Below are 22246 nucleotides of genomic sequence, written 5' to 3'. Positions count from 1 at the left end.
AGAGCTACTGTGTCAGCCCTACCAAATCCAGAGGTATGACAAAGGCCCCGAAGGACCATCCGTGTGATCTGCTGTAGCAAATGGTTTCCTACACCAGCTGCTTACTAGCTCACTTTTCACTAAATCACTGAGTGATGCAGGAAACTGGAAGCTCTCTGAGAACAGTAATCAAAATCACAGGAATCACCATGAGGATAAGAAGCAGGTGTTAAAACATTTCTACATGGGCTTCCAGGGGAGAGAAGGATCAGCTCTGAAGGATGGAATGTGAATCTGAAAAACATGCATTGCATTTTCCAGTTCAAATCGCTGTTGTTCATCTGTGTCCAAGTGGGCTTGGTACAAAGGTACAGAGAGAAGTGATGCTGTGGAGCACCGATGAGCTAACCTTTCAGCTTAGTTCAAATTCTGCTTTAGAGAACATAAACAAAAACTATCAGGAGCTACATCAAAGTTCCTCATTTGCATTATCTCGGCTGCTGGGCTGGGGCATGTGAGCCCAGGAACAGAATGAGTTGAGATGTGCACCAAAAAAAACACATCAGTGAAACAAGACAAGCTCAGACAGCAGAGGGGCTTTCTACAGGGTGGGACTGGGGTTTGTTGCAGAACCGGATCAGACCTGAAATTTGAGCATCCCGCCTTTTATCTTTTCATTGCCGTTCCTCTTTCAAGGCGTTTCATCCTCTCATTTGTCCTGTAGAGGTAATATTATCAATGTTTTGGCCTGCGGGCCAACAGTTTGACTTGCTTTTGTTTTCTTATATTATGACAATTGCAAGAAGTGTGTTTATAAATGCATCAGTGCACAGGGGTGGGTCTGCCAAAGGAAAGCTGGAAGGCTCTGAATGCACTTGCAGGGTGTTTACACAGCAATCCAAAGAGAAGCAGTTCACAAAGCAATACTCACCTGAAGGGACTGAGAAAACTTCATGGATCTAATCCCTACCTGCCTACAATAACTGAGCTCTGTCCACTCCACAGCACTGTGGTATCTGAGGAGCTATTGTTCTTTGAGAATAAGAGGAGCTATTGTTCTTTGTTCTAAACCTTTGAGAATGCCCTGCTCCCTGGTCATGTGCCTGATTTGAGATGGTTTAGATAAAGTAAGTGTACACAGCAGTCCTTCCCTGCACCAGTCACAGGAACGGGCTGCCAGGCCTGTTGATTCCCTTTCACTCCTGGCAAACTAATTTGAGCTCTGGGATGGTTATGAACCTGACAGACTTGAAGGAGTGCACTCTGGTAATAACATTCATGGAGTTCAAGCAGAGGAATCCATAAAGTGTGGTGATTTTCAGAAAGCTTTGGGAGAGGGGGTGGAACCTGGATTTCTCGGTGCTGCAGGGGTTTGAATGGAGGTAACTGCTTCAGCATGTTCCCTTAATTCCTGGAAATTCTTGGCACCCCAAGGATAACAGAGTATATCTGCCAGTTTGTCAGAGTGGCAAAACTCCAAGCCTCAGAGCAGAATCTCCGAGTTCTGTATAACAGGAACAGGAGAAAAAAACAGCTCTTAAGGTAGTGGAGTACAGCCTGTGTACACACAACACAGGCAGGGGCTAGGATTGCATGCTGTTGAAGTACAGCTTTATAAACACAGCACAGACTTCCCACTGCAGGGCAACTTTCTTCCCCTGCACTATTGATCTGCAGCCCTGCCTTGGGTACTCTGGCTGGTTGCAATTAACACAGGGTTGCACATGAACCTCTGACACTGCCTTTCCCCTTCCCACCTCACCAAGAAAAAAAAGCTTAAAAAAGAGCAGCAACGGTGACAGAACTCTACCCGCCGTCATTAAGCACTTCCTTAGCATCATTCAGCTTCCAGTCCTGGGGATGTGACCTCGTTGGGGGTTGTTCCCTCCCCCTGTGGGTGACAGGCTACAGGAGGGCAATTCCCCTGGCTGACATGGCAAGTTACAGACAGGGGGCCGGCTGCAGTAAAGGAGGCAGCCGGTTGGCAGGGCTGGAGCACCAGCAACGGGAGGTGTTTGCCATCTAGTGGCTTTGTGAGATCAGCTTTGGCATGAGCCTCTCCCTCTGCCTTCTCACAGTGCTGTAGCCCCGGTGTACAATTCTTGTTTCTCTCCCTTGTCTTTTCCCAAGACCTGTAAGGAAGGTGAAGAAAGGTCAGAGAGGAGATAAAGCTGGGTTGTTTGGGCAGAGTGAGCCAGGTCTGATTTGGTTCTGTTCTGTCTGGGCTGGCCTCCGGAACATCAGGAGTCAAAAAAAAAACCAAAGCAAGTTTGCAAATAGAAAGCAAGGGCTTTCCTTCAAACCCTAGGGCAAAAGGGCTCATTTTTGCTCAAGGAAGTGGTTCAGAACATCTCCAGGCTTCTCACAATGAAGCAATATAAAAAGTCCTTAAGGCGGAGGGGAGTCCATTCTCATGGAAGCCTTCACTTTCCACAGTGTCCTTAAAGGCAGAGCCTGCAAGTGAACTGCTATAGAGGGCTTCCCTCAACACACCTATCCACCTACACCTCAGAGTTCAAGAACTGTAGGAGCCTGGATGAAGAAGCAAGCATATGAGAGGGTGTTTGAGTTTGATCTGCTCAACTTAAGGGCAGAGGGATATCAAAGCCATAATGGAGTTCTACATGTTTCATACTGATTGAATTAGGAGGAAGGCAGGAAATGATAGCCATCAGAGCTGTATCCAGCTATGCTGTTTAAGCAGGAGCATGGTGGAGACGTGTCATGCATGTCTACAAGACATGTACCATATTATGTTACCTATGTGACATAATAAGGTGTGTGTCAGGGTTGCAGCTGTTGCCTCTTGTGGCATAGCACAAAGTTGGCCATGGGTCTGGTGAGGCCAGGGAAAGAAAGGAAGAAACTTCACAAGGTTTTATTTGAGGGCACAGTTAGTGTACAGAGAAAAGCACTACAAGTACAGCTTCTGTGAGTGTTTGCATCTACTTTGTGGGGTTCACTGAAGGCAATCTTTATGCAATGGGGGTGAAATTACATCCCTTCATTGGGCCTACATGTTACTAGTTGGTTTTACTCCTCTCTTCTGCTTAACACATTTCAGCCAAAGCCACTGCCCTAAGCACCGATACTGTCTTCCCTTCAGAGCGCATTGCTACCAAGGGAAGGTAATGGTCATCTTAGTTTCCATTTTCTCCCTTGCAAGCTTTACACATGGCAGCCTTTGTGAACTGCTGCTAACTGGTTTATCAAGATAGTCAGAAAATTAAGACAAAGCAGTGGGCTATTTGAGTGAAGGAGCTTCTGCCTTCCTCAGACCCTTTGCTGTATATTGTTAGGAATACAGCAGGAACTCAGAGGTTATGACAGAGAAAAAGCAGTTCCTCCATCCAGGGCATAATGCAAAGGTGGGAGGTGAAAGAAAGCAGAGGTTTCTTTCTGAGCCTGACCTGGCCCTGAGTTACACAACATGACAAGGTCTTCAGTCAATGGGAAGTAAAGATGCCATGGAATCCATAAGGCATTTGCACTGCGACTTCTGCTCGCCCCAATTCTCTGAAGGTCTCTGCATCCAAGACAAGCAGGAAAGCACTTTGGTTCTGCAGGATGAAAAGAAAGCCAGAATGAATGCCCAGGCTGAACTTCATTCCACTGTCCAACCCACTACATCTGTCACCCACAAGGGAGCCCAAATGTACAGCCAGGCCATACGGTCAGGTACAAACAGACCATACAGACTAAACCTGTAAGACAGTTGGCTAGGAGCACTGATAGTCACAGATGCCACTCAAGAAACACTGACATTCCAAGGTACACTCCTACTTGAAGTTTCCCTGGCTGTGCTTGGCAGTTGCAGAGGCATACACCTTGGGGAGCATGGTGCTGGAACTATCTGCCAGAGAGCCTCAAATTCAGTTTCGTGGTTTAGAAAGTATACCTAATACTATGTCACTTTGACGAACTAGTAGCAATAAGTTACCTCAGTGGGGGAGACCACAACAGACAAGATGACTCCACTGTCTTCTGCCATGGCATTAGGCACTGGCACAAACACAGGCTCTGATGGGTAGGATCCATCCTCCTGCCAAATCTAGCAAGCACAGTAACATATGGATAAGTTTCATTTCATTAATACTTGTCTACTACAGTTAGCAGAGCTGCAAGTTGGAGTGCTCCCCACAAAGGTACCCAGGCATACTGTGTGCTCCAAGGAACCTATAGTTCAACCTTTTAATTAAGTCTTTTGTTTCCAGTAGTACGATGGTGCCGGTGTTGTGACAGCATGCCCATTGTGCCGGGCATCATGCAAACAGGCAGTGAAAAGGGTTCCTATTACTCATTTCAGCCAACAGTTTGCATTGGCACAGGTGTAAGCTACAAGCTCAGAAAACACCACTGTTCTTGCTGCAAAATTAGTATCTGGAGCAGAACAATTAAAATGGGTGTCTCTTTCTGAGGATTCCTAACTCCCTCTAGCCTCCAGGAAAGTCTCTGATTAATAAGCATTTAACACTGGAGATCATTATTCCCTGCTTAAGGGAGACACAGGAAAAATCCCAGCTTGTGTTTGCAGTTGGAAATATCCTAAACCTTGTTTCTTGCACAAGTGATAAATACTTTGGCAGTTTATCTCCAACTGCCTATGCTACTTGGGTATTTTCTGTACTGTCTGGTAAAAGATGACTCTTCTTTGGCCTGGAAGACACATGCATACTTTATTCAACCCTTTTTGTGCCGTCATCTGTCTAGGAACCTGGAGTGATATCCTCTCCTGTTTGGTAAGTGTGCCACAGTCATAAGGTGCTAGGTGAGAGATGATATTAGGAATCTCATCTCAGACCCATTTGAACAAAGACCCCTAAGAGTAAAGTGCCTAGTAAATGACATATCTTCAAGGCCAGTTCAGTGGAATGACTCCCATTGCTGAAAAAAAATAATCTCGCTTCACCTCACCTTGAAATTCTTGGTCTCTACATCAACCTTGATCAAGGAATCTCCAACCAAATGCCGAAAACCACATCCATAGAAGTAACGGTACCTCCTACCATTGTACCGAGAGTAGTTGATCTGGGGGAACTCCAAGCCCCCAACCTTTTCAAAGCCCTCAGGGTGGAGATTTTCATGTGTGCACCAGATCTGGAAGAAGTATGCATTACACAAGTGTCAGTTTATCTTTGACTGGGCAGAAGACCTGACTGGTCCCACCAACCCACTGCACAACCATTGCGGAGAAGTGTTTAAAGATGAGCCTGACATTGCACTGAAGCAGGTGGAAGCACCAATTCTGTCTCCCTTATCTGTTTCACCCAAAGAACTGACTCATCATCACAGACCTTGGAAACCTCAAGGATCAATCTAATGTGAAAAACAGGAGCAAGTCCATGTATTCCTGCACTCATAGCTCAGAAAATCCCAGGTCCAGCACTCAGCAATCTGATGTACAAAGCACACACAGAGATGACTCCACTCATAGTGGACAACTCATGTTCTGTACCACCGAATGCCACTGTATAGGCCTGTTCAGAGCTGGAAGTAAAGAGCAGTTCTGTACCCAGGTGAAAGCATGGAGGATTTTGTCAATGAAGAAGCTGAAGTTTGGCCAATTATCCTAAAGGCTCATAATCCCCTTGGGCATTTTTGGTAAGTCACAATCTGTCTTGCTGTCTCATTTAAGGCAATGTGGTAGTCTTTGTACTAAAACGCTAAGTCCCATCTTAGTAATGACCAAACCTTGCTTGCTTGCTTGCTTGGTGGACAAGATCTGAGAAGATAATAGCACAGGATGATAACTGCTGCAGGCAATCTCACCACAGCCATAAATGCAGTTATGGAAGTCTTTCCTACATACCTTGCCATCTGCATCTTTCACAGCCCTCGCCAATGTATAAGGCAGTGGGTTCAGATTCTTCCCCACAGGTGTGTCTGAATTCACATTCAGTGGGAGAACAAAGCGATGAGGGAAAGCTCGGGATATTGAGTCATAAATCTATTACAGAGACAGAAAATTGTGGTAATGGAGAGAGGAGAAAGGCATTTCAGACTCAGTGTTCCTTTTTGGGAACAATTCTGAAGTTTTAGACATTCCTTCCACCCCTGAAATCTTCTTCTTCTTTCTATTATGTGGTTTACCAAGTTCTGGTAAGGGCTCTGCTTGTTCCAGTACTTTACAGTAGAAAACAGAAAGACAACCAATTAAATGGGTCAGCATTGCTTTCACAGTAATTAATGCTGAGCTGGATATGCAAATCACTCGGTTATCCTCCAAATCCAGCACTGGGACATATGCTGCACTATATTTTATTCAGTTAGAACAGACTTACATTGATCCTTTTTACAGCCTGTTCACATATGCCCCACTAACTGTGTGACTTAGGCCCTTCTTGCCCAACCAAGATCATGAGCTAATAGGGGGATTACAGAAAATGGGATGTCCGTAGCACTGAGCAAGCAGAGGGGATACCCCTGCTGGAAACCCAGCCTCTACAGCCCTGTTGGTGATTAGTGGCAGTCCCGCTTTGAAAGCCTGAGGCTGAAAAAAGCACTGAGAAACTTCCACATTATTTTAAATAATATGAACCGTGCATGGAAGAAGAACTTTGTAAGTATATAAGCTGCATGCGGTTACAAAACTTCAGAAGAAAAACTGCTTGATTGTAGACTCAGATCTTTGTGGGATGACAGCATGATACGGACACTGACCATACCGCTTGTTGTTAATCTCGGAGCATAAGCATTGGCTCTCTGTGAAACTAATGGAAGGAGGGGCTTGTCCAGACGATGACTGGAAATACCTGACTAAATGCTCTACATCAGTCTCTGGAGGAGCCTCCCTCTCCCCTGGATCATAAGGTGAGCAGAAGGAGACTACTGTACCTCAGTTCAATGCCTGAAGTTAGGCTGCAAGATTGTCCTCTTCCGTTCTCAGGTACAGATGGACTTCATGTTTGGGAAGTTGAGGGTAGTGGTGGATTTACTTGGGGAGCAAAGGGAAGAGCAAACTGGCAGCCCCCAGTATGGAAGACATGCAGCGGGTTGCATGAGAGGAATAATTCCACCATTGCCACTAAAGTTCTGTTCAAGCCAAGTTTAGAACCCATAATACTTCCAAATATTAAGCCTTCTACGTAAAATAGGCAGCAAGGACCCTGCTTTGGTGTTTTTCAGTTACTTCAATCTGTAACTCACCAGTTCAACATGAAACACTTTAATCATATGTGTTAATCTTGAAACCCTATTTTCAAAGCTTTTATGTTTTATGTAGCCACAGTAAACTGATTGGTTGAGGAACTCTGCCAGACAAAGCATGGTTTAATCAGCAAGAAAAAGCACTAAGCATGATTTGGGGAAAACAGAAAAATCATGCTCAGGCATGCCTTAGTCTTTCAGTGCAGCATAAATTTAAGATTCTGTTCAGAAATTACTTGCACTCGTGTGTGTATACAGTTTAATGGCCATGCTACTTGTCAGTTAAAGAATGTGGGTGTTGGAAACACATGCCTAATGTTGACATAAGGACACCTTCAGACAGATCAAATTATAGATCTTTTGTGCTCAGAGAAGGCTGAACAAAAGCTGGAATCAGTTTGCAAAGCAAATGGTCGTATTAACACTATGCTGTACTTGAATGAATGTTCACCACATCTTTGCAAAAACCAACAAAGGAAAGCAGAACAAAATGACCCTAAGGGAACACACCTATACACTTTTCAGATCAGAACTGACTTGCTTCTAGGCAGCTCAGAACATAGACAGAGGAAGTTCAGATTTGTCTGAACATGTTGTAGAAACGCCTGCCCTTCACCCACAATATTGTGGGTTTCCAATAAACACATCTGCAGTATAAGAAACTGAAAGCACCCCCACTTTTCCAATGTATGCCCTATGCAAAATAATGCCTCTTACATGGCTTTAAATGGTGCTTTTGACAGAGTTGGGCATAGTAAGTGATTTATGAGTAGATGCTGTTGTGAGGTGAATGTGAGGAACAGTGTAGGTATTTCGGTGATGTTTGTGTTTCTGTGATTTACATGATAAAGGCTGGTTTTCTGAAGCACTGCCTTTGAACAACAGGGGTTCTTTTTCTTTTGCTCTTTAAAAGTCATGCAAAAACTTATTTTGCGTACTTTCTTGGGGGAAAAAATTTATTACACAGGGATATGGAAAATGGGTATCATTGAAAACAAGATTTTAAAACTGAAGTACATTCTGCCAGGCTGATGGAGATCTGTGTCACACACCAGTTTTAAAAGTTTCAAGGAAATGCTCCATGGAGATTATCTGCTAAAATATTTAAAATAAAGAAAAATACCGATATATCAATAGATCATAATTTTAGTTTTTCCATATAGTCATGGTTCCTTTCCCCAGTTCACATCCTGTGCCCTGTGGTCCTCCATAGTGTTCTCCATTCTACTAACCTGAACTTTGCTTCAGAAAAGTAACTCAAACAGCATGGGCCCCCATCAGATCCTATGCAACACAAATGCAGAGATCTTACCTGATCTAGACCTTCCCCACTCATCCGCAGATTCTGAAGTTTGTAAGTAGCCAGAGTTTTTCCATCATCCTGGCAGCACAGATCAAGGACCACACAGCCATGATCTTCAAAGGCGTTGATTTGATGGAAAGTAGCAAAGGGCTTACTGTACCACTGCCCTGGCAGCACCTACAGTGACCATAAGAGAGGCTAAATTTCCTCTCTAAAGATCCTAGCCACACCTCAAAGAGTTTTCTCTTCTCTCCCTTGTTTCATTCCCCACTCATTCCTTGGTATTTGTCTCGTGCCCTTGTGTTATTACAGAACGGCTGCTTTAAGCTAGTAAGTAGGCAAAAACAGATGAAGAAAAGTCAAAATGTAAAGCAGCCCAGGATAGGCCCCTTGCTGTCATGACTCCATCCCTATAGCATCATTCCCAGGCTATGACTGACCTTTTTATGCTCTGTAGTACTTGGGACCTGCATTTCAGTCCCTGTGCTGCAGTCCCAGGAACCCCAAACTGCTTATTTCTGCCTGTTCTTTTAGGGCTGGCAAAGAAATTAATCAATAGAGAGGAAAATGCATGAAGTAATTCCATTTCTAATAAACCTACACCCATGCTTATAAAGCCTATATTGCAATAACTTCTGGATTGATTCATACAGCTATCTGTGGCTGCTACCCAGCACTCTCTCTTCTTTTGGGATCTAAGATTCCAACTATAGCTGCACAGCTGCTGGAAAGGCCAAAGATCCACCTACCTCCCCAGTGTGCTTATTCACCACATGGAAGTAAGTATTGTACTGAGGCTCCCAGCTTATCCCTTCAGAAATTGCTTTCCCACGGAGTTTGGAAGTGATAATCTGCAACAGATTCAGCTTGATGGGTTGCTCAATGAAAATGATGTAGTTTTCACTCATTCCTGAAAAGAGAAGGAAGGAGATATCTGACTACTAGGCAAATGAGACAATAAAAAATCTCGGGGGCAGAGGGCAGTGAACAGCCCTTTCTGCCTCACAGTAGGCTAAATCCACAGAGTTTGAGATAGAAAGCATTCTTACCAAAGCTGTGATAGTAGGAGGGTTTCATCTTATCCATTGGAGCAATGGAGCACAGCACTTTCGCTCCCTCTAACGTGTCACTACTGTTTGACTTTTGTGGAGGGACCTGAATGATATTATACCTAGACCCTGGAAAGGAGAAAGGGTGTTCAACACCAGTGAGATGTGAGACTATCCACATTCATGAAACCAAAGTCAGGCTCTGTTCCTTTCTGTTTCCCTAGAATACTAGGAACCACAGTCATAGCTAAACTGAGCAGAAAACAAAAAGCCAGTTATCAAGTCAATAAAACAATCAACAGAGGATTACCTAGCAAAAAAATAAGCTTGAAAGGAAGTGGAAGGATGTTCTCAGTCTGGTAGACTACCATCTAATTTTACTGTCTGCAATGCATTCCTTATGTTAACTTAGAGTATCCTATAATAACAGGACCAGGAAGAAAACCAAGTTCATAGCTTGTGTACCAAAGGAGATGCAAACTTTGAGCCTTGGTGATGACTGACGCTCATTTAATAAATCTGAGCATATGGGCAGGAAAGAATGGCACATTTGAATAATAATCTGTAGTTTGCTCTCTCCAGCTGAAAACAACATGTGCTGCAAAGCTAGATATTGCTAAAGCCAAAAGGAAATGAAAACAGCAAGAATGTACAATTATCAAAACTGGGCACCTGTTCAGTGAACTGGAACCAGCCTGAGGTATCATAATAAAGGGCAGTGGTTGTTTTCACAGGCCTCAGGCACCTGAAAAAGCAGGCTTTCATGTAGCTAACAGTGAATGCTAACTCTGGGCAGCCATGTTGATGTAACTAGATCCCAATTAGATGTCATGCTCATAGTTTTGGGAAGAAGAAAAATATCCCAGAAAATTCAGGTTTGCTGTAAGATAGCCAGGTCACTGTAATAAATTCCAGCTTGTCTCCTCTATAAACCCTTATGGTCCTTATCAAAAGCCAATTACTGTAAGTGGAAAATGTGTGGCTAATTGTCAAAATTCTTCAGATGAGACTTCAGCACTGGATAGGACTTTAAAAAATCATTCTCCTGTTTGCCGTCAAAGCTTGGGGGAGGAAGAGGGGAATCTGTTGCATATTCACAGGCCAAAGTCAGAAGCATCTGAAACTAGTTGCTGAGAGAAGCCATTTCTATGGGACAGACTGACACCCTGAAATAAGAACTAGTCTGGTTTGCCATCATTTTGACACAAAGAGAAACAGCAATTTCAAGGTCTCTTTAGACAATGAAGTTTCTTCAACAACTGCTCCTTGAAGCAGCAGCAAGAAGCAGCCATGTACACCCTGCCCACAAGCCAGGCCTGGTCATGCCCAGTCTTACCATGTTTCCCATAGGAATTGCCCATGTTGTATGTTGTCCCATCAGACTCATAATGGGGATGAGCAGTGGCCCCGTTCACTGCAACAAATTTGCTCCAGTCTACCTGCAAGTGCCAAAGTTTTTCAGTTAGTATAGAAATTTCCTGTTGCTCTGTAGCAAGCCACAGTCTTTCTAAAAGTTGGTTTTGTGAAAGTCTGAGGAAGAATAGCTTGATAATTACGTCCCTAATGTGGGTCTGGACTTAAGCCTTCATTTTGCCAGCAATCTTCCTAAAATCCTTCAAAATTAACAATGTTTCTCTCTGTGTTAGTCCTGCCGGTAAAATGGGACTAATAGCACTAGCCGTTTCTCTGGGAGACATGAACATTACTAATGGCAGGAAGTGCTGACACAGTGGGAATGTTGCCCATATGAGCATTTTAGCTAGGACCCCATGTAATAACCACAGACAGACATGCGTGAAGAGACAGTCACTGCCCCAAAAAATCACCAAGTTTTTTGAAAGCACCCATAGCTAATTGACACTCAGTGTTTACTCTCCTCACAGAGAAAACAGTTTGGCTTCACTGTCTACAGCTAGAAGGAACAGTTAGGGCAAAGGTACAATTGTGAGTACTGTTAACATGTATTTCCAGTTCCTGGGTTAGGGTGTGGTTTGAGTTCAGACAGTGGAGGGGATGTGTTGGGAAGAAAGTCTGAAGGAAAAAGTTGGAGGAAGATCAATCCATGCATTGAAACATTAAAGCATGGAAGATATGCTTCTTTTCCAAAAGTTTAAAGAAATGGCTTTCAAGTAACCAACCTGAGACCCTTTGGAAGGCCCCAGTAGAAAAGACTGCCACACCACCGGAAGCTTAGAAAACCATGTCCTTTTAAGGCATCTCAAATCGGAGAGTTTAAATGTGAAATCATCCCTTCCATTTCTTCACTTAGCCAAAAAATACTAGTCTGCATCAGCAGCTTAAGGGGAATTTTTTTTTAATGCAAGGTGGCTCAACAGAGCTGAACATTCAAACTAAAAATACCCATGCATCTTCTCATCACTGCATTATGGTTTACAAAACAGATAAAATAGAAAATCGTCAAACTCTCCATTTCAATATGCAAGTAGCATGCTATACTTCATAAACAGAGTTTCTTCATTACTCACAGCTGATCCTGTAGGGAGGGAGGGACTCCTGGAATGCCTCCCTCGAGATCTGAGGGTGTGCTGAGCCTGGTATTGTGTGGTATTAAATAGTCCGTGGTAACATACAGGCACAGTAGTTAATACTGACTCAGGAATGGCAGAATCCTTCCTCGGTCCTTCTCACAGTTGTCTAGCCCAGCAAATACCCAAATCCCCTCTAAGGGTGCAGGCAGGGGGACATATAGCTTATGCTGTCATTTCACAAGTCATACTCATCCCTCAAATACAGCCACACTCCTGTGAGATTATGCACAGAACATATAGGAAGACTTCTACTCTGACTCTTTGTTAATTTGCTAGCATGGGAGAAAATAAAGTGGCAGCTGAACCTTGACTTGACTTTACATTGACTTCACCACCCATTTGCAACAGAGGTTTTAGTCAAGACATTGAGGAGCCATTTTGGAGTGATTAAAGCTGGGGGTGTAAGAAGGAGATAAAGGGAACACATAGGAAGAATGAAGAGACAGGGCAAGAATACGGATCTGAGATCAGTGATGTTAACTTCTTCCTGCATGCACTTTTATTCTTCACACACTGGTAGGTACAGACAAGTCCAGACAAGTAGTGATGGAAGAATGCCAGCTGTACCCGAACGGAAATGAGTCTACATCTGTCTCTCCCCTTGCTTGCTACAGTGGGCAGTGACTGAATCTTCACTCATGAGAGCTGCCTTATTGCTAAGTAGATTTTTCAGGGACTCAAGCACACCATGAAGAGATGCTTATGGCTATGGCCCAGAGATGCACTGATAATTTATTTTGCAATCTGGGTTCCCCCTTGCTGCTCTTAGAAACAGCAAGGAGTGATTCTCCTGTACCATAAGCTAATCTCCTTATCCCACCTGCCCACACCTTTTCCTTCGTTTCAAGCGTTTCTGGGTCCACTTTGTACATGAAGATGTTCTCATTGCTGACATAATAGTCTCCTTTATACACAACGTAGTTCACACTGGCATTGTCACTTGGTTCTGAAACAAAATCCCAGAGTTGTTTAAGCTCACATCACATTATAGCAAGTTAGACATGTTTAAACAAATAAACTCATTTGCAATGACACTAATCCCTCTGTGATTGATTAGAAATACCTCACTAATCTACAAAGGCACTCAGGGAACTGTCTGCACATGTGAGTTCAGGATAAAATGACAAGGACTGGTTCTTGTGCAAATCACTGCAGTGAAACCAAGATAATCTTCATACTTCCATATGCCCTTTGTTTCTGACCTCTTATTTCTTCATATCCCTTTCCCTTTCCTCCGTAGCCAAAGTCCTCTCCTCTGACAGCCATATGAAGAGTGCCATGATTGATTTACAGCATTGGAAACAAGAGAGGCAAGACTTGAAGCTACAACTTGGGCTGAGGAGAGGGCAGGGATGCTATTTGTGTGACAGGGCTTAGACAGGGAACGCTTCTTCTTCCTTATTCTCTTTAAAACTGAGTCAGGGAAATGCCTTTTGAGAGCTACACATGCACAACAGCCAGAACTGTTCTTGCTGCTCCTAGAGGAGCTGAGACTCACTAGCCAGGTGACTGAGAAGGGCTGAGGAAAAAGCGATTCCCCCAATTGAACACTGTGTGTGTGGTGAATACAGAGCCTGAAGTTGGTACAGGAAAAGCCTGAAGGACAGGCCTTGTAGTGAGGAATAGCCTACATATGTGTAAAGAGTCAAATAGGCAAGGGTGTGCAGGAACAACCTGCTGGAGCTTGGAAAAAAAGATGGGGGATGTAGATAGTTCTGAAGTTTATTGAGAGAGCTGGGGTGGGGTGGGGAGTTGGGGATCTAGGCAGACCAATGGGTGAAGTTATGAGCACCTTTGAAGAGAACAGATGACATGGCAGGACAGGATCCATCTCCTCAGGGAAGATAAGCAGCAGAAGATGGTCACACATATGAGCAACAAGTTGCAAACTTTAGGTCTGGTTTTAGTGGAAAGTACTTTGCTTTCATTTAAGCCTATTTCTTTCCTGACATACACAGAATCCTATAAGTAATGGTACTTCCATTCCTGTGCAATACCATCTCTCACCCTACTCATATCATCTCCTGCACCTTAGAACAGGAAGGGAAGGATTATCCCACTTACCCTACAAGCTTAGCAAGGCAAGGTGTTTTAAGGGCAAAGCTGTGTCTCGGGTAGAATGGCAGATTGTAATGCTCATTATCAGGACTGCACAGGGTTTTCTTTGGAGAAAGATTTCTGTTGGAAATTTGCAACAAACTCTGGAATCGAGTGAGCTGAAGTGGCACTAAAACATTACACTGAATGTGCCTCTCCCAGCTAAGTCTGACACCAACTTGCATTTTTGTTGCTGCTGTTGTTGTTCCAAGCGTCATCTTCTAAGAAAAACATGGGCTCAGAATAGGCCTACCAGACTTCCTCACATCTCCCTTTAAACCTAACCACAAGCTCCCAAAGAAAATCTCAGAACATTTCTTATTTCTTAGAAACCCTCTTACGTGGCATCTCAAAGCGTGACATGAAGCGCCCAAAGACACTCTTGCATGGGTCTGGCATTGCCAGCGTCCCAAATTCTGAGACCACGATGCGGTTGTGCTGGCTGTTAGTCAGGTAGGAACTGCTCTGCAGAAACTTGCTCCGGTATGTCACTGTGCCATTCTTCAACTGGAATTGATGCAACAGGGCCATGCCATCAAACCAATGGTTAAATCTTCAAGAAGAGATAAATAAGAAAACAAGAGTTGGGCACTATATGATGTTCTCCTATACTGTTCCCTCTTGCCTTTAGGTTTATTACTGTTTGTAAAAAGCTAACACCCAGATCCCATGAACACTTAAACATACAAACATGAACACTTGTGATGAGTCTGGGAAAACATTTGAATTGAGTGAAACAAATCAAGTGTATTTGCAGCTGTGGGACGTGAAGTTAGACGCTGACTTTCAGTGAGATTTAGGCTCCCCATATTACTTTTGAAAGTGGACCTCAGGCACTTCTGAAAATGCTATATATAAGCTTTTGTGGGAAATAATTTATATTGGTGAACCAATCACTCTGCAGGCTTCTGCATAGGGAATAGAAATTGTGCTTTACTGTACAACAAGAACAGAAATTATTACTGAAAGCCCAACCGCACAAGAAGGAGCCTTTAGCTCTCAGCTCTTTGCAGGATGCTATTCTCTCCGAGATGAGAAATCTCTGAGACATTGAGAAAACCTTATGGTCTGTCTCTGGAAATATGATAAGATGATCACCTTTGGCCAGTTGCTGCCATCAGCTTTGTTGGAGGAAGAGCTAGGTTTGTCAATTAGCTAGAATGGCAGATTCCAAGCCAAAGGCAGTAGTTGCCTTCTTGAAACGTTTTAATGTATTATTTTTAAAACTAGATGGATTTGCTTCTAAAGCAACTCGCACAATTTAGTGCAATCAACTTTACAAATCCTGCCCTGGATTTCAGAGTGTTCGTGGGATGGACTTTTGTTAATGACAAAGGACTAGGAGTGTGGATGTTTTAATCCCTGGCTCTGTTCCCTCATTATATTGTTCTGAGTAGGTCACAGCCTCTCTGTGACTCAGCTTCTCCAACCTTAATAGGTTAACCATGCGCCTATTTTCAGAGAGCCCACTGGGAGTTTCCAGATGAGGGAGCAACTGTTCTTAAAAGAATGATAACATAAGCGTTTCTTCCTTGCCTTACTTAAAAAGAAACTACAAGGTGCTCCAAACAGTGGTGAGACATTTGGGCCAGTCCCCTTTAGGCTTAGGCAGAGCTCAGGCCAGAATCATTTGACAAACTCACCAAACCTCAACTTACTTCTCCTCGCCAAACTCAAACTTTCCAGGACCATTCCTCAGAAGATTGCCATTAATCCATTTGGGAATATGTCCTTTGATCTTCGCTGGGATGGGCTGAGGTGTCTCTGCTACTGTCTGCATTAAGGGCGAGATGCATTGCAAACCCTTGGGGCTATGGAAGGCGATTTGCTCTTTTGATGGGCTGGGCAGGAAATTCTTTAAACCTGCAAAGAAAGCAGTGAGAACAAAAAGCAGGTAACTAAGATTGTCACTTGAATAAACAGACAATTGCTAGAGCTTGAGTTTGGACATCTAGGAGAATAGCACTCAGCATACTGCAAGCAGCCAAGCTGTAGTGGATATTCAAACTAAAGCTGTGGTCCCATAATACCCCACACATCCACAGGGAGCTGAAAATCCAGTGGATTTAACTCTACTGTAGTTAATCCATTAGAGACACCTGTTCTGCAGTCCAAAGGAGGTAATAAAATACGTGATGATAGGAAAGAAGATAACTTTTCTTTTAATTAAAGAAGCTTATAGTTGGAATTTATTTCAATAAGTAACTGACAGCAAGTAACATATGGTTATTTATTATAAGGTCGCAAAAAGACTTTGCAACTATGAGGTTGCAAAAAGAAATCTGTTCCAAGTTGGGATGATACACAGAGTAATGTTGAGGGGGAGCCCTAAAAATAATCTCCCAGTGATTTCTGACAAGCAGTCTGCTGAAGAATGTTACAGAAAGGAGCTAGTCTGGCTGTTGCAGACGGAAGCCACAAGCAGAAGAATGTAATTAAGCACCTTGTAAAGCAGTGCATGTTGCCTTTATACGACAATGTTGCCAAAAGCAAGGCAGAGCTGGCCATGCCTCAGATAGAAAAACTTAATTCTAAAACACCCTCTAACTCCACCTTGTTATCACAATCATGGGTGAGTTAAAGAGACAGAAGAGACTGTACATACTGTAATCTAATCAGCCATCACCCAAGGTGTTTCCAAACATAAAGCAGAGTGCAGAAAAACAACACAGAACACATCAGAAAGAGATCATGATAACTTAAGCAGGATATGCTGCTGGCTTTTTCTTCTGAAGACTCAGATTTTCTCCCTTCTTGTTTGCAAAGTAAAAAAAGTTTTTTGTAAAGTCCTTGACTGCAAAAGCTTTTGCAGTAAAGCACACACAGGATAGAAAAATCAATACAGCATAGAGCAAGCTGAACACAGAGGACAGGGACAAGCTCTGTCCATTGCTTTGAGGTTTGCAGCATTGCAATTAAAGATATGGTTCATTTCAACCCTGTGCTATCAGATTGGATGCAAGGATCACTGTTTATGGCCTCTACCCTGTGCTATGCCATCACAACCCTCACTGTGCTTATGCTCACTGCTGCTTATGGATGAAGCCACTAATATAGCAACATACAATTTAACAAGAAGCAGTATCCAGGTCAAATCATCGTCAGTGCTGCCTCAGACACCTCTGGCTAGGACTTAGTCTGAGCTGGGTTTAACCAAGGGTTTCTGAAACAGTATCGAAAAATTGTGCTACAAGGTTGCTCACAGGATGATGCAGCATTTTTTGCAGGTGAAGCTGATCCATGGCTTTCTTAATGCTGAAGGTTTCACACTGAAGAAATTTTATGCTACCAGTATTCCTTTTAACTTGAATAGTCAGTGAAAATTCAGGAACTCCCAGCTTGGGAGTTTAGGGGAGGGGGAGTATGGTGGCATTAGGTTCATTCAAAACAATGTGCTATTTTTAACAAATCCATACAACATCCTCTACTGAATTAAAAAAAGAACAAAACAGTTTTTCTGCCCATAGTACAAAGGCTCTTCTGGAAAAATTAAAAAAAAAAGCAGCTCACTAGGAAGACCATCCCACAGAATAACCCAGAGGAGTCCCAGTGAACTACTCTAAACCCAAGCAAGCCATAGCTTGTGTTGTGGTTTAGCCCCAGTCGGCAATTAAGTACCACACAGCCACTCGCTCACCCTCCCCACCCGGTGGGATGGTGGAGCAAATCGGAAGAGCAAAAGTAAGAAAACTCGTGGGTTGAGATAAGAACAGTTTAATAATTGGAACAAAAAAATTAATAATAATAAATTGTAATGAGAAGGAAAACAACAAGAGCACGAGAGAAGAACAAAACCCAGGGGAAAACAGAAAAAACAAGTGATGCAACTGCTCACCACCCACTGACTGATGCCCAGCCAGTCCCCAAGCAGCGATTGCTGCCCCCCGGCCAACTCCCCCCAGTTTCTATACTGAGCATGATGTCATATGGCATGGAATAGCCCTTTGGCCAGTTTGGATCAACTGTCCTGGCTGTGCCCCTCCCAGCTTCTTGTGCACCTGGCAGAGCATGGGAAGCTGAAAAGTCCTTGACCAGTGTAAACATTACTTAGCAACAACTAAAACATCAGTGTGTTAGCAATATAATTCTCATACTAAAATCCAAAACACAGCACTATATCAGCTATTAGGAAGAAAATTAACTCTATCCCAGCTGAAACCAGGACAGCTTGTTGCACAACAAATGTTACGAACATGATGTTAAAGAACCCAAAGTCTTGGCATATAGGTTGTCGAATATAGCTTGTCATGTTTTCTCTACACTGCACATGGAGGACTCTGCTAAGTTGGCATTACTTGAAATGCAGTAGACCAGAAGCTCGTAGGCTATTGAAAGGTGTGCAGGTCCGTTCTCAAACGCACCAGTACTATCTCATTTCAGAAGCTCAAAAAGGCAATCGCTGGCTTTTCCACTGGCACAAAAAAAAAAAAAAAAAACCACACCACAAATAACCACACTCCCAGAAAAATGGAAGTCAGGAAGAACACAAATGAAACTGAGCTGAAATGCATTTACAGGACAGGACAAAACAGATTAAACGGATTTACCTGGTAAGTAAATAAGCAATAGCAGAAAAGAATAATTTCTAATGGAGCCTCTTGTTTGAATGCAAGATCACCCTTATTAGGCACAGTTATAGGACAAAAGCATCAAGAAAGCATGAACTGATTGGAATGCTGTGTGCTAACAGCACACAGTTAGTTATTGGCTCCAGTAGCCTGGCTTGCAAAGCCTCATCAACACAAGGATTGTTTTACCAATCCATTTAGCTGCAGAGGTGGATTTACCTAGAAAGTACACAGACTGTTGCCTTCCCTCCCAATGCTATCACCTCCTCATCTGTCACAGGCTTCATGCCCATAGGTCAGTGGAGTTGCTTTGCTACACTGCTCCATCCTCACCGTAAGACTGTTGAGCCCTGAACTAAACTACAACTGATGAAGATTTAGGTGTAAGTGAAACACTGATAAAAAAGGACAGCATGGCATACAGGAATCTACCCCTGAACCAGGTCTAGTACAGACAAGACCACACAGCAAACAGAGTCCCGACTGACACTGAACTTCATTCTGATTTTTTGATGTAGCAATTTGTTCTGGTTATACTAGTCACTTTCACCACTGCTTCTTCTAGCCTACGATCTTTAATCCAGGTGATTAAGTGAAGCTGCTGCACAATTTACCTGTGAGCCTCTGAAACCATGTGTTCACATCTACAGAATAAATTTGCTATTTCAGGCAGGAGAATATCTGCAAAAGAGGTGAGTTGGCAGACAGCATTTTTCTAAGCTTGCTTCTTTAGAACAGGCACAGACAGAATGGGTGTTAGGCATGCAGGAAGGTAAATTGCAAGATCCCTTCAATGTAGTTCTCTGGCTTGCCAATCCTCAAATCCTTCTTTAGATCTCTAATATGGTAAGTCAGCTAGATAAAGAATTCAGGCTGTAGGGCTAAAGCAATTAACCTCAAACCACCAACATCCTCTCCCTCTTAAAATTCGATTAAGTTCTGATTAAATCCTATATGAAGCACTCAATCTGATCCCAACACCAGTGCTTCAGAGTATTTCCTTAGACATAAGGAAGTAGAGGCTTTTCATATCAACCAGCACCTGGCAGGTTTAGTCACTGCCATCAGTATTTGCAGAAATGCAGCTTTAGTAGGCCAAGCTAAAGTTTTTAAAGATGTAAAATATGCAGAAAAAATTAGAGCAATGTGTCCCTAAGGAGGCATTTTTGCTTCCAAGCAGAAACAAAGATGGCATGACCAAGGATGGCACTACATAGAAACTTCCTGGAGAACAGCATAATTACATACAGGAATTTAGAAAGCTAAACTTCACAAAAGAGCCTGAACAGGACTGGAAAAGACCTCGTGGGTCATCTCCTCCCAGCTGCTGTCCCAGAAAGTCATATCTATGAACTCTGTCTTAAAAGTTACTATGTTTCCTGGCACTTGTCCCCTCTTTGGAAGACTGCTCATTACCCAGATGATTAGAAAAATCCTTTGAATTTACAGAAGGACTTTATTCATAGGACAGTTTGTGCCCCTTATTCTTCTGTCAGCACTGTTACGTGGCTTTGGTAGTTCTCCCTCTCTTGTGTTTACCACATGTTGTATTTAGAGTGAGCAATCATATCACTTCCTAAGCAAGCCAAGTTATTTTTGTTTTCCTTCTCCTGTGATAACCTTGCCATTCACATGATCATCTTAGTAATCCTTCCTGAAATCTGATCTAGTTAGAATTCATCTAGTTAGAATTAATTTCAAGACATAGTCTAGAAAGTGTCTTTGAACAGGCTATATACAACAAGAATGTGTAAGTTCATACCCTGTCCTATCAGACCAGAGAGAAAGAAACAAGCATAGCAAGGTAATTATGTACTATCTTTCCTTCTGGGAACCACTCAAATGAGCTGAAGATCCTGACAGTAATGCATGCAAAATGTAACCAAATCATGACACCCAGATGAGTCAAAACAGAAGTTTTCAGAAACATGACAAGTCATTCTAGGACAATTTTGAAAAGCCAAGAGGAGGGAAGGGGTGCAAGAAAAAAAAAAATAGCACAAGTTTGCTCTGGTGAGTTTGTTCTGAAGAGATTCAGGACAAGAAACAGAAGACAAAAATAAGCAATGACCTCCTCTAAACTCGGCACAACACAAAAAAATGTGTCTTTTCCTTGCATTATGTAAACTGACTCCATATTGCAGATCACTAGTCTGATCTGGAAATGAGATGTTGTCAAGGAGTTCCTTAGTGACCATGATCTACAAAGCAATGCAGCATTTGAGCAATGCAAGGGTGGTTGGGTGGGTGTGGTCAGAGAGGTTTTTTGCACGGACATTATGCAACCTGCCCCTTTTTTTCTTTTTTTAAGGCATCATTATCTGTGCAACTACTGAGATTTGATCAGTAGCTGTGTTTAAAAAAAAGAAAAAAAAAACAAAACACCATGGCTGCACATGCTACACTTCTTCCTATTAAAAAAAAAGTAAATCTGAATAAAATCTACCCTCCAAATTTAATCATCGTTTAATACTAAAAGCTGTTACATTTATCTCTGAAATGTACTGAGTAGATGGAACCTGATTGAAGCAGATGGAAGCAGATTGCCCCATACTCGGCACTGGTGCGGCCGCACCTCAAATACTGTGTGCAGTTTTGGGCCCCTCACTACGAGAGAGACATTGAGGGGCTGGAGCGTGTCCAGAGAAGGGCAACAAAGCTGGGGAACGGTCCAGAGCACAAGTCTTATGAGGAGAGGCTGAGGAGGAACTGGGGTTGTTTAGCCTGGAGAAGAGGAGCCTGAGGGGAGACCTTATTGCTCTCTCCAACTCCCTGAAAGGAGGTTGTAGAGAGGTGGGGGTCGGTCTCTTCTCCCAGGTAACAAGTGATAGGATGAGAGGAAATGGCCTCAAGTTGCACCAAGGGAGGTTTAGACTGGTTATTAGGAAATGTTACTTCACTGAAAGGGTTGTCAAGCATTGGAACAGGCTGCCCAGGGAAGTGGTTGAGTTGCCATCACTGGAAGTATTTAAAAGACGATTGGATGAGGTGCTTAGGGACATTGGGTAGTGGTGGTCTTGGTAGTGTTAGGTTTACGGTTGGACTTTATGATCTTAAAGGTCTTTTCCAACCTATGCGATTCTGTGATTTTGTGAACAGAAACACTTCCTACTCAAATGCACCGTTCTTGAGCAATTGTAATAAAGGTGCACCACCTTCAGACGAGAGCTCAGTCATAAAGCTTAACTTGTTGTAACATCTAGCCACCCAAAAAGACACTGATCTCTGCAAAAAAAAAAAAAAAAAGAAGACAGACTGGTTTTTAATGTTGAGCAACATGTAAGTAAAACTAAACACTGTTCTGTATGTTTACTACTGTTCTGGCTACACTCCAAGATAGAAGAACTTGAATAAGCAATACATCAAAGGCACTACAGTCCCACTGGGGCTTACTGTATTTGCTTTAACATAACACCTGAAAATCAGCTCAAGATTACAACCTGACACTCAAAAATCTCATTTCTGGACTGTAATTTCCATTTTACCTCAAACCTTTAAAAATGGGCTTAAGATCTAAACTTCCTTTGCCACATCAGAGCAGAGGCAGTGCCAAAT

General features: G+C 43.0%; 1 protein-coding gene across 1 annotated transcript in view; it reads right to left on the bottom strand.

The window, feature by feature from the left end:
* Positions 1-3419: 3419 nt before the first annotated feature.
* The window catches only part of BCO2 (beta-carotene oxygenase 2), a 28110-nt gene continuing 9283 nt past the window's right edge, over positions 3420-22246 (bottom strand). The window contains exons 3-13 of the mRNA XM_072884628.1: positions 15782-15986; positions 14465-14676; positions 12857-12972; positions 10814-10916; positions 9478-9606; positions 9178-9338; positions 8438-8605; positions 5789-5926; positions 4894-5076; positions 3920-4030; positions 3420-3539 (exon numbers count right to left, since the gene is read on the bottom strand). Coding sequence (XP_072740729.1) covers positions 3426-3539; positions 3920-4030; positions 4894-5076; positions 5789-5926; positions 8438-8605; positions 9178-9338; positions 9478-9606; positions 10814-10916; positions 12857-12972; positions 14465-14676; positions 15782-15986 — 1640 coding nt within the window. The 3' untranslated portion in view covers positions 3420-3425. The remainder of the gene's footprint in view (positions 3540-3919; positions 4031-4893; positions 5077-5788; positions 5927-8437; positions 8606-9177; positions 9339-9477; positions 9607-10813; positions 10917-12856; positions 12973-14464; positions 14677-15781; positions 15987-22246) is intronic.

This window comes from Ciconia boyciana, chromosome 20, assembly GCF_034638445.1.
Source record: "Ciconia boyciana chromosome 20, ASM3463844v1, whole genome shotgun sequence".
Classification (NCBI taxonomy): domain Eukaryota; kingdom Metazoa; phylum Chordata; class Aves; order Ciconiiformes; family Ciconiidae; genus Ciconia; species Ciconia boyciana.
Note: the sequence above shows the minus strand (reverse complement) of the source record. Positions and strands in the feature narration are given on the sequence as shown.